Raw genomic sequence first — 11,919 nt, 5'->3', positions numbered from 1 at the left:
GGAATAATGACAAATTTGAGATATTTTTGGGATATTTTGGGAAAAAGATAAAAGTCGTAGGTGGGGATAAGATTAAAGAAGTTCAATCGATCGAAAGGATGTTGGATTGATCGAAGATGGGAATTCTTGAGGATAAGGACAAAGGGTTTGATCCATCTTGATAAGGCTGGATCGATCACTGTGAGATCGATCGAATATTGGTCTGATCGATTGAAGCTTGTTGTTTTCCACCACTTTGCTTCCACTTTGCTCCTTTCTTCCATTCAGCTTGAGATTGCTTCTTTTATGCTATAATTTGGCTGAATTAACTTATTTTGGGGCTAAGTGCCTGAAAAGGGCAATAACATGAAATTAGTCTAAAACGAGAAAATAAGATAGATAAATGTCCTAGAATACTCGAGCTTAAGGGGTTTAAATGCGCACTTTTCAGCGCTCGTCAAGATGCCTTCGCTGTCGTCTGATTCACCGCATTCTTACTCCCCAAAAATATATTGTAACAAGTTCGCACAATCTGCAACAAACAATCACCATGTATCCTCAGTGACACTGATGTCACCGCCGATAACAGCGTCTTGAGCACCTGCAATTCAACTACCTCGTCGCCCAAATCGTGACATTCGTCTCGGGGCCTCCGGCGGGGTCTGCCTCGCTGCGAAGGTAGCCGTGGGCAATCAATTTCTAGATCTAATCGACGGCGGGATCAACGATCTTGACATTGTTAGAACTGCAGGCGTTGATTATGGGGTTGAGGATGAAGTCGTAGTCGGCGAGGGAGTATTCGGCGGTGGGGTCGAGGACGTCGGGGATAGATGAGGTGTCAGGTTCTGATTGGTCGTCGGGGGAGGTAGGAGAGAAGTGTGGTTTCTTCGGCGAAGTAAGTCTCTCGAGGAACGATTTGCATTGGTAGATGAGCTTGGAGTGCTTGCGCTAAGAGCCTTGCTTGATGATCTTCTCTAGGGCTAGGATGAGGACCTGGTTCAGACGGGAATCGGCTTCCGAAGAAGCCATTCCCGAGGGGTGAGAGATCTCGGTGGAAACTGAAAATTAAGGACGTGTTGAGGGTTTTTTTTTGTAGTTTTTTTGATGAGCTTAGTAGGTGTGGTTATAGTGTGAGATCGAATCGGTGGAGGAACATGGTAGTTTGAAGTTCGTTTAGAGGGAGAGGGAAAGGGAGGAGGAGAAGGGGAGAGAAGAAACTGCTAGATCGCGTTTTGTGTTGGTGACTTAAATGTCACCAACACAAATTTAGTAATGGGTAAAATACTAATTTTGTTTTTTTTAATTCATTTGATATATTATTTAATCGTATATATTGTGTAATGTGATCAATTTTCATAATATTAAGACTTTCTAAAGTAGGTTGGGAATATTTGGTTACGATAGTAGTGGGGATTTCGTTAAATTTGCCCATAAATAAATAAAGAATTACCAACTTTTTTTCTAGACCGACCATTGACTTCCCCGGAGTACGTCAGTTTTGGTTTCCCATTTTTCTACACGAAGGTTTACCTGTTGAAGTGAGAAAGAGAGAGCTGAGGTGGTTGTCCTTTGAAGTTGAAAAGGCAGATCTGGGGATGGAACTGTATGAGGAGTTATGGCCGTTTCTTCTCTCTGCAATTGCTTCCATGTATTTATTTTCTGGGTATTGGAAGAAGACAAACACAAATACAGTTATTAGTGATGATGAGATAAACCCTTCTTTTTCAGATTCAGAATCACCTTCAAACCCTAATTTTGAAGATGATTGGAAGGAGTCAACCCCTCCTAATTCTTCAAAGAAGACAAACACAAATACGGTTAGTGATGATGAGATAAATGCTTCTTTATCAGATTCAGAATCATCTTCAAACCCTAATTTTGAAGATGACTGGAAGGAGTCAACCGCTCCTAATCCTTCATCCTCCATCCCTCGCGCACCATCGATGGAGGAGTATGATGTCTTCTTGAGTTTCAGAGGCCCAGACACTCGCTACGGCTTCACAGATATCCTCTACAACTATCTCAACGACGCTGGAATTCGCACCTTTAGAGACAATTGGGAGCTTCGCGAAGGAGAAGAGTTCGGCCCGGAACTTCTCAAAGCAATCACGGAATCGAAGATTTCCATCCCGATCTTTTCCCGAAACTATGCTTCGAGCAAGTGGTGCCTACGCGAGCTCGCCATGATGGTGGAGTGCAAGAGAAGTATGGGCCAGATCATTTTACCCATTTTCTATGACGTTGATCCCATCGACGTGCGGCGTCAAATGGGGAGTTACCGGGAGGCCTTCAGCGAGCACGAGAGTCGTTTTGATGCCGAGACTGTACTGGGATGGAGGGAGGCACTGCGTTATGTAGCATCATTGTCAGGATGGGATTTGAACAACGAAACTGGAGGGTAATTTACTCCTGCTTAATGGACTCATTATTATTAAAAATGGAACTTTTTGTCGATTTAGTTATCTCTTGATTAACTAATTCAAATCAAGGGAAACCAATGGTGGTTCGGTATTTGTTCGACATGTCCTATGATATTATTGTTATTTAACATATGCTCAATTAGAATTTTAGAATTAAGAATCCTTGTTCACTATCAAATTAAAATTTTATTTTATTTTTAATCATAACATGTAGATTTAGAGTACTGATGCTAAATGTGTGAGAACATTCTAACTTATAATTTAGGCAAGTAAAGCTGGGGATGATTTACATGAGTACTTCACTTTTCAGCATCAAAATTTTCTTCTTGCTTATGAATGTCTACATTGAACTGCATACATCAATCTTTGATCTTTATGTTTAACTTTTCCTTCCATTGGTTACTTGCTATATTCCATTTGATATGAATTATATATAGCAGGGATCAAGGAAAGCTAGTGAAGGCGGTTGTTTCAAAAGTGTTGTTAGAGTTAAAGAAAGGTTACATGGAGGTAACTGGCTATTTGGTTGGAATTGATCATCACATAGAACAAATGATGAGATTGTTAAATGTTGACTCTAGTGATGTAAGGATCGTTGGAATCCATGGTATGGGTGGGCTTGGCAAGACAACTATTGCCAAGTTAATCTTAAACAGACTCTCTAAGGGCTTTGAATACTGTTGCTTCCTTGAAAATGTTCGAGAAATCTCACAAAAACAAAAGGGTCTTGTTAGTCTGCAAAATCAACTTGTCTATTATTTACTAAAACGAGAAGGCCCAAACATATTTAATGAAGATGATGGAATCAGAATTATCCAAGACATAGTTTGCACAAAGAAAGTTCTCATTGTTCTTGACGACGTGGATCATATTTCTCAATTTGAAAAGCTTGTAGGGAAGCGTGATTGGTTTGGTTCAGGAAGTAGGATCATGGTTACAACAAGAAACAAAATGGTTCTAGATTTGATTGGAGTAGATTGGGCTTACGAACCCCCAATAATGGAACTTCCTGATTCTCTTCAACTTTTTAGCAAACATGCCTTTAGAAAGGAATTCCCTCCAGAAGACTATGAACTTCTCTCCAAAGATATTGCATCCGCTACTGGAGGACTTCCTTTGGCCCTTGAGATTCTAGGTTCATTTTTATCTGGCAAGAGGAAAGAGACATGGGAAGCAATGTTGAAAAAACTCGAATTTATACCGGATGACAAAGTTCTTACAATATTGAGAATAAGTTATGATGCTTTAGAGCATGGGGAAAAGCAGATATTTCTTGACATTGCATGTCTTCCCATTAGAGTGGACAAACAAATTGCTTTATATATGTGGGAGGATTGTCAATTTTATCCTGAAACTGGGATTGATAGGCTCATTCTCATGTCTTTGGTGAAAATTGGAGATGATAATACACTATTGATGCATGACCAGCTTAAACTTCTCGGTAGAGAAATTATCCGTCGGGAAAATTTCAATGAGCCAGAGGCGCGTACTAGGTTGTGGTCTCATAAGGAAGCCTTGGATGTATTGAAGCGACACATTGTAAGTTTCGGTGCATCATATCTTTTTTATTTTTATTTTTTATTTTTTATTTTTTTTATATAATACTGCTCATCATGATCAAACTTCTATTAAGTTGAAATGATCATATGTTTCTCAGATTATAAAACAATCTTTAGTACTTTCACTTCTTTTTGTTAGAACACTATATTATAAATATATTGTTTACTTATTTTATTGTTTTATATTGGTAGGGTACTGAAAAGGTTGAAGTCCTCTGTCTTGACTTCAAATTGGAGGATCGGGGTGTTTGTTTTAGAAGTGAAGTATTTGCAGGATTTTCTTATCTAAGGTTTCTCAAAGTGGACTATGCAGAACTAGCTGGAGATTTTGATTTTCCAGGATTAAGATGGCTTCATTGGCACAAATGCCCAGGGAGTTCAACGCCAACCAATTTTCGTCTCGAAAATCTAGTCATTCTTGATCTATCATCGAGCAGCATTACAGATGACTGGGAGGCTTGGAGTCAGTTCAAGGTTAACAGGGTATACTGCTATTCTTTCTATTATAGCACATTCTTCTTTGATTTTAACTTTTATTTTTGTGATTATTTTCTTGTTTTGCAGATGGCAAAAAAGCTGAAAGTTCTAGATCTTTCATTTTGCAATGGCTTAACTAGAACTCCTGATCTCACCACATTTGCATCTTTAGAGAGATTGATTCTTATAGGCTGCAAAAATATATATCGCATTGATCCATCCATTTGGAATCTAATACGTTTGAGAGTTCTTAACATTAGTCAATCTGCCATAACAAATTTACCTGATGGTATTGGAAATTTGAAGGATCTTGAAGAGTTGGATGCCTCGGGTTGTAATAGTTTGAGAGGGGAAATTCCAATTAGGATCGAGAGATTGTCCTCTTTGAGAAATTTGAGATTAGATTTTACGAAGGTTTGTCACCTTCCAGAAAGCATTTTTGAGCTTCATAGCCTTCAGACTCTCAACTTACTCGGCTGCAAAGAGCTTCAATCACTGCCACAGCTTCCTCCTAGTTTGACTTGTCTACTTATCGCATGTAAAGAAATGGAGGCATTTCCAAGGCTTTCTAACCTGACGAGTTTGAAGACATTGACTTTTTGTAATACTGGCATTAGGACCCTACCAGCAGAGGTTGGTGGCCTTTCGGGGCTCAAGCAACTTAAAATAGAGTTCTGCCATAATCTTCAGTGCATCATGGGACTCCCATCACATTTACTCAAACTGTCTGTTGAGGATTGCAAATCATTGCAAAGATTACCAGATCTCTCAAATTTGAAAATTTTATCAGAACTAAATGTTTCTGATTGCCCTGAGCTAATAAAGATTCAAGGCCTTGGGAAACTAGAATTGCTGACAAGTCTAAACATTTCATGCTGTCATAAACTACACGAGCTTGATGGTCTTGAACTGTTAGAATCTTTGAGATACTTGGACATGACAGAGTGTTCCTTCAAAGAATTACCAGATGTATCCAACTTAAAGAAGTTACAAAGATTTGTTGCCATGGACTGTGTGGACCTGATTGACATTAAAGGCCTAGACAGATTGGAATCCTTAGAATATTTGGATTTACGTGAGTGCATGTCCCTGGAAAAATTACCTGATTTGTCAAAGTTGGGAATGCTGAAAGAATTAGTGCTTTGTGAATGCGACAACTTAGTTGAGGCTGAGGGCATCTGGGTATCGAAATCCTTGGAGAGATTGGATATGTCAAATTGCGAACAAATAGAAAAATTACCGGATCTGTCACGCCTGGAAATTTTGAAGGAATTAAAAATCATTCGTTGGGAGAACTTAACTGAGACCGACGGACTTGAGAAGTTGAAATCATTAGAATTATTGAACATTGCTGGTTGCAAGTCACTGAGAAATTTACCTGATATATCAAACCTGAACAGTTTGATTACTTTAATAGTTTCTGGTTGTGGGGAGCTAACTGAAATCTTGGGACTTGAAAATTTGAAATCTTTAAGGTTATTGGATATTACTGGATGCAAGTTGATTGAGGAATTACCGTATTTGCTGAACACAGTGATACACAGGCATTCATCAGAGACACTGCTTCTTACATGTTCCTAGCAAGCTACCTGGTGGCCTGGTATCTCTCAATTTTCTGTTAAACTGTTTCCTTTTTGCCTGTGAAATATTCCTTGACAGTTTGGTAAATGTCTTTTGTTTTTCCATTTGCTGTACAATTATAATTGTTCATAGCAAGAATAATTAATTACTAAGTTGAAAAGCCGTCTTGGTGCATCATTAGCAATTATTTGTCTTCCTGATGATCTCCTTAATGGGTGTGGCTCATTAAGAGCACGGTAAATTTATCTAATTCTTTGTTTTAGTTCAGTTTCTTTGGTCCAAACTTTGTCTGCATTCACAAAACTATGTAACGTGTAAAATTTCACAACGATTGTGCTATTTTGATGGCATATGCTCTAGTGAACTATTTTCTCTTTTCTGTTTTTGTTTTGAAAGGAATTTTATTTTAGTATCAAGCTGCAATATATGTAGGTATCTTGTCATTTCACATTTCAGAGTGAAAGAAATTAGGATTGTTGCTGCTATCCAGATGGAACTTATGGTTGTTCTTTCTCCTATTAAAACTGTCCAATCAAAATACAATTATCTCTCTAGAAAGTTCTCTACATGTAATGGGAATTTTGTTGCTGGTACAGTCATACTGTCATCTTGACGTCAACTGCTTGTATATGTTCTTTCTTGTCCATTTTTTGTTGCCATCACAACCCTCTCCCAGAAGACTTTGCTCTTGGTATAGTAACTGTATGCGCTCTGATGAAAACTGAAAAACCAACCATAAATCTTTACTTCTTCATGCATCTAAATTTTTGTGTGGCAACCTCAACATCATTCAAGCTTGGCTTGTTTGTTAAACTAGCCTAAAAAATGAGCTTGAGCTCGGTTTGCTTACTTAATGAGGATTGAGCAAAAGCTGAGCCCGAATTGTTTAGTTCATTTGCAGCCCTACTACTTACGAAGTAAATTAGTATATAAGTTATGTTAGTTATTTAAGTAATTATTGTATATTATTAGCGTAATTAAGTTTATTGGTATGACTAATTTAAGTAATTAGCAATATGAAATAGACAAATAATTGGTAATATAAGTAACTATTATTTCCTTATATTACTTAGTTATTCTTATATAAGTAATTAAGTAATATTACTTATAAAAAAGAAAAGAAAAGTAATTAAGTAATATTACTTATTAATAATAATTTTGATATTAAGTATATAGGTAATCATTAACATAAATAATTAGTAATTGGTTATTGTTGAGAAACAGAGAGATGAAGATGGAGGCTGCAATTCTTCTTATTTCATGTATTCTGTCTATAATAAAATGAAGCTGAGGAAGCATTTCAGCAAGAAGAGAGGAGGATGTTCAGTCTGTGGCCAAATCTAGCTTGCCTGTTCTTTATTTCCTGGTTGTTAATGGAAGAAGACCTCTGGGCTAGGGTGGCTCAACGCATTCTGCCAAAGGGGGAACAACACATCAAAGGAAATAAAGATTGGGTCATTCGGTCACTACTCCATCTCGATCCCGATTGGGACAAAAGTGATTATCACAGATGCCAGATCTACCAGATCTACTGTTGTTAGACGGATACCTAACGTTTATTTTACTTCACGAGACCCCGCTCGCTATCAGTGTTGATCAATAGAGTTCAAGTCACAGCTTTTAGGTGTGAGCAAGGAGCTAATAGGGAGCTGATAGTAGGTGGTATAAGGCGCTAACCACTTGTGCCTCTAGAATATGGAGTTTATGGTATAGTATTGTAACCTGAGGTGGGTCAATCTTTCGTTTCACTGCTATTAAGTGTCTACACAGTCAGTTTCTCATCCATCTCTCCAGCATTGACATCATCGTCGTTGTAATCTTCGGATCGGATTGGTCAACTTATTCTTTTAATTCAGTATTGAACTTCTGTCTTTTAAGTCTGAAAGGAAAGACGTCTATATACCGTGTTAGAGCTCAGATTAATAGAGTCAGCAAGCTCTGGTTACTGCTCTACAGATGAGGTGTATTCATTGCCATTCTTGTACTCATTCATCTTCTTGTTTTATGAGTTCCTAGTTTGTCTTCTTTTCTTTCTTGAAGTGTACAGAGTATTTGACACCATTCGGCCATGGATGCAAAGAGACTCAGCGAGTGAACTAGGTTTTGATACAAGTACAAGAATTGGCTATCTACATAATGGCCCTCCTAACTATACGTAATTACATTATTGACCCAACATAAAAATATAACTATTCTAACACTCCCCTTCAAGCTGGAGAATATATATCATATAATCCCAGCTTGGAACAAATAGTTTTTAGCCCATTATGAACAAGAGCTTTGGTAAACATATCAGCTAATTGATCTTCAGATTACACAAATGGAGTAAAAATATTCCCACTTAATATTTTTTCTCGAATAAAGTGACGATCAACTTCAGTATGTTTTTCATGAAACCCAGGATTGGATGCAATGTGAATATCTGCTTGGTTATCACAGAACAACCAAATAGGAGTGACTATCATCCAAAGTTCCTCAAGAAAGTGTTGTAGCCATGTTAACTCACTAGAGGTATGAGCCATGGCTCTATACTCAGCTTCAGCATTAGACTGTGCTACCACTGTTTGCTTTTTACTTCCCCATGTAACAAGATTTCTTCTTACAAATGTGCAGTAACCTATAGTGGATCTCCTATCTAAGGGACAACCAACCCAGTCAGCATCTGTAAAACCTTTCACCTTGAGATGTCCATTTGATTTATAAAGCAACCCAAAACTTGGAGCTTGTTTGAGGTATTGGATAATCCGAAGAACAACATTTCAATGTGGCATCCTAGGAGCTTCCATGAACTAACTTACGACACTCACTGCATAAGAAATATTAAACCGAGTGATAGTAAGATAAATTAATTTCTCAATAAGACGTTGATATCTACTAGGGTCATTAAATAGATCACCCTCATCAGATAAGAGTTTTGTAGTTGGATCCATAGGAGCATTAATCGAACGAAATGAAGCTATATACAAGTACAAGAATGGGCTATCTACATAATGGCCCTACATAAATATATAACTATTCTAACAATAATTAAATTATGTAGAAATTGTTTATACAAGTAATATAGTTATATTACTCATGTAGTTAGTAATTAATTATTAGTTACTTGTATATAGCAACTTAATGCTTATTAATTAATTTATTATTTAATTGCTTATTAGATATTTATTTGTTATATAGTTAATATAAATCAATATTAATTATTACATATATATGACTTATAACTTATATACATTCCCTATTAAGTTTACGTATCTACGAGCAACATATGGTTTTCAGACATTCTTCACAAGATTTTTTATTTTCATGGTTTGGGTAACAAATTAATTCTGCTTCCTAGTATCCTCTGATTGGTTGCTTTCTGAACATGGGGTGGAACAAAAGGCTTTGATTTGCAGAGGGCCTAATGCCTAGCGAGGACTGATAATCATCATAGCAATTAGTTCCTTCAGCATGAACATAGGTCCGCATCAGACGCATCCTTGAGACAGTAGCGCTGGATGTAGGGATATCACAAAGCACAAATAATTCATCATAGCTTTTCGATTAGTTTTATAAGAATTAATGCAGTTTGCTTGTTCAATGTTATTAAAGGCCACCAAGGCTCCAAAAATTTCCCCATGCTTGTTAAGGCTCAGCTGAAACGCATTAACCTGCTGTAGGTCAAGCAGGCTGCCAGTAAATACCATGTGTGCTCTTTTTAGTAAGCTTTAGGCTTAAGAAAAGTGTGCCTTTATTTTCTGAATCATTTAAGCATATCGTTTTCTTTTTTAATGGCCTTTAATTGATATGCTCGATATCATATCATAACACCATATTATTCATTGATTTTCTTGTTTAGTCTTATAAGATATTTGGTGGAATTTATGAGTTTATGGTTGACAGCTTATAGATTAAACGCATCTACGGTTTGATTTCAAATAGAGTATATTATATTAAATGCGTTTAGTTCTCGTTTTCAGTTTTCAGCAATATTTGATTTTCATAGCAAAATAATTTCATTTCGTTTGGTTGAAATGTTGAAGTTGTGTACCTTTCAAAAAATAAATAAATGTTGAAGTTGTGTACCCTGCCGTTAAGATTCTTTAGTTTTTCTCCAATAACCTGTTATATTCTTCAGGTTTTCTAGATCAAATATCCTCAGGTTTTCAATGAGGAGGAATCAGGGCTTTTACCATGTGGAGAACGTGCATAATGGACTGTATGATTGTGTATAATTTGTATATATTATTAATTACCTGTATGAAGTGGGTTGTAGTGATTATCTTTACTAAGTTGCTCTTTTTATTTTTTATATATATATATATATATATATATATATATATATATATATATTGTTTTAGCAGTCAAATGAGCTGTTGGATCATATCCAGTTTGATCAGGGACACGCTGCCAGCAGTCCATCCATTAGAAATGTTAGTATTGTTCCTTGCATTCCCTTGTATTAGATGTCATGAAACTTTATAATTGATTGTTTGCTCTTATGAATTTCAGCTACAAGAAATTATATGAGAATTTGATCATGAATGCCAACAAGCATTCCTGCAGTTTTTTACTGGGCACATCGGCTTACTCCTGGACGCTTGGAGTCTCTCAGTCCACATTTGACAATTTTTCGTTAGGTATTTACTTAAGACAGGGTTCATTTCACCAATTTTTTATACCTCTTGTTTGATAGTCATTTGATTAACTCGTTTTCTGTTGTTTTTACCAGCATTCTAGCTGATGTCCAGATGCTGACCTGCCCAGTGTAATCTCTTTTGCCAGTTACCTGAAGCTGTGTGCTTACTCTTCAAAGGTGACTCTTTCTCAGGTGTTGGAGCTGATTGCTGTGAACATGATTTGGAATGCTTTTTGATGGCATCCTCCTTTTAAAGTCATGTCAAAAGCACTCCAGGAAAAAGCAGAGAAAATAAAATTATGTTGTCCTTTAAAAACACTTTCACACTCCCTAGTTATCTCAAAAAGTATTTTTATACTCAATTTTTTGAGGATGATTTTACTATTTTCCTTACTTAAAAATAGGGTGAATTGCAAAAGTCAAAAGTTGAGTCTGAATATCACATTCCAAAAAAGAAAAGTTCTGAAGCGGGTTGAACCACATGAATCATGGGCCTGCACCGCACGATATACAACTCCTTATTGCTGCTCTTTACATATCTATATAATTTCCTAAACATAATTTGAGCAATTTTGAGTAAACAGCTGCAATTTTTTTATGCATTTTTCAGAAAATTGGCTAAATTATGTATTCAATGCATATCACACCCCTTACGTGCAAAAAATACTTTTAAAATTTTAATATGGTGCACATAGGTTTCTTTGGCAAATTTAAACCCTAAATTATCTTTATTGAACTATTTTATAAAATATATAAAAATAAATAATTTTGTAAAATGATTGAAAAAAATATTATTGGAGGACACCCCCTCGCGTGCAAAAACACACCCCTAGAGTTTTAATTTGGTACAAATAAGGGTCAACTGACAAATTTAAATCCTAAGTTGATTAAATTACAATTGCTGAACTATTTTATAAAATATATAAAAATAAATAATTTTGTAAAATAACCAAAAATGACATTATTGGAGAACAACGACAATGGACAAGTAAAGATAAAAATAGAAAATAAAAATATAAAAGAAAAGTAAAGATAAAAATAAAAAGAAAAAAAAAACATTATTTGATCCGATATCCGAAAATTAGTGCACACTGATATTGAGATTTTTTTATTATTAATTTTTTTTTTTAGTTAAACAATGTTGGTACGAAAAAAAAAAAAAAAAAATAGTAGATAATAATAAATGAAATATCAAAAAATTCAAATCCTTATTCTATAAATTCTCAAAGTTCAAAAAAAAAAAAAAAAAAAAAAAATGTTTTGAGATATATATAGAGAAAAAAGT

General features: G+C 35.8%; 1 protein-coding gene across 4 annotated transcripts; it reads left to right on the top strand.

Moving 5' to 3' along the window:
- Positions 1-1,457: 1,457 nt before the first annotated feature.
- On the top strand, positions 1,458-11,690 carry LOC132299469 (disease resistance protein RPV1-like). Of its 4 annotated transcripts, none has more exons than XM_059796107.1 (8): positions 1,458-2,377; positions 2,840-3,938; positions 4,151-4,432; positions 4,523-6,035; positions 10,134-10,214; positions 10,360-10,428; positions 10,508-10,635; positions 10,728-11,690. In XM_059796107.1, the coding sequence occupies exons 1-4, from the start codon at positions 1,575-1,577 to the stop codon at positions 6,014-6,016; spliced, it is 3,678 nt and encodes a 1,225-aa protein (XP_059652090.1). In that variant the 5' UTR covers positions 1,458-1,574; the 3' UTR covers positions 6,017-6,035; positions 10,134-10,214; positions 10,360-10,428; positions 10,508-10,635; positions 10,728-11,690. The 4 variants fall into 4 exon arrangements, with proteins under 4 accessions (XP_059652090.1, XP_059652087.1, XP_059652088.1 ...); XM_059796104.1 differs by having other exon boundaries at positions 4,151-4,441; XM_059796105.1 differs by lacking the exon at positions 10,134-10,214 and having other exon boundaries at positions 4,151-4,441.
- The last annotated feature ends 229 nt before the right edge of the window (positions 11,691-11,919 follow it).

The sequence above is a fragment of the Cornus florida genome, unplaced genomic scaffold, assembly GCF_030987335.1.
Source record: "Cornus florida cultivar Cherokee Brave unplaced genomic scaffold, ASM3098733v1 CherokeeBrave_3.0.0_Hap2_Chr03, whole genome shotgun sequence".
Lineage (NCBI taxonomy): Eukaryota > Viridiplantae > Streptophyta > Magnoliopsida > Cornales > Cornaceae > Cornus > Cornus florida.
This window is presented reverse-complemented; position numbering and strand designations above follow the sequence as displayed.

Bases quoted from the DNA above. Each gene is read 5' to 3' on its own strand.
- LOC132299469 (XM_059796105.1), top strand. From the start codon at position 1,575: ATGGAACTGTATGAGGAGTTATGGCCGTTTCTTCTCTCTGCAATTGCT. The intron at 2,378-2,839 runs GTAATTTACTCC...TATATATAGCAG, and splicing joins TTGAACAACGAAACTGGAGG to GGATCAAGGAAAGCTAGTGA. The intron at 3,939-4,150 runs GTAAGTTTCGGT...TTATATTGGTAG, and splicing joins ATGTATTGAAGCGACACATT to GGTACTGAAAAGGTTGAAGT.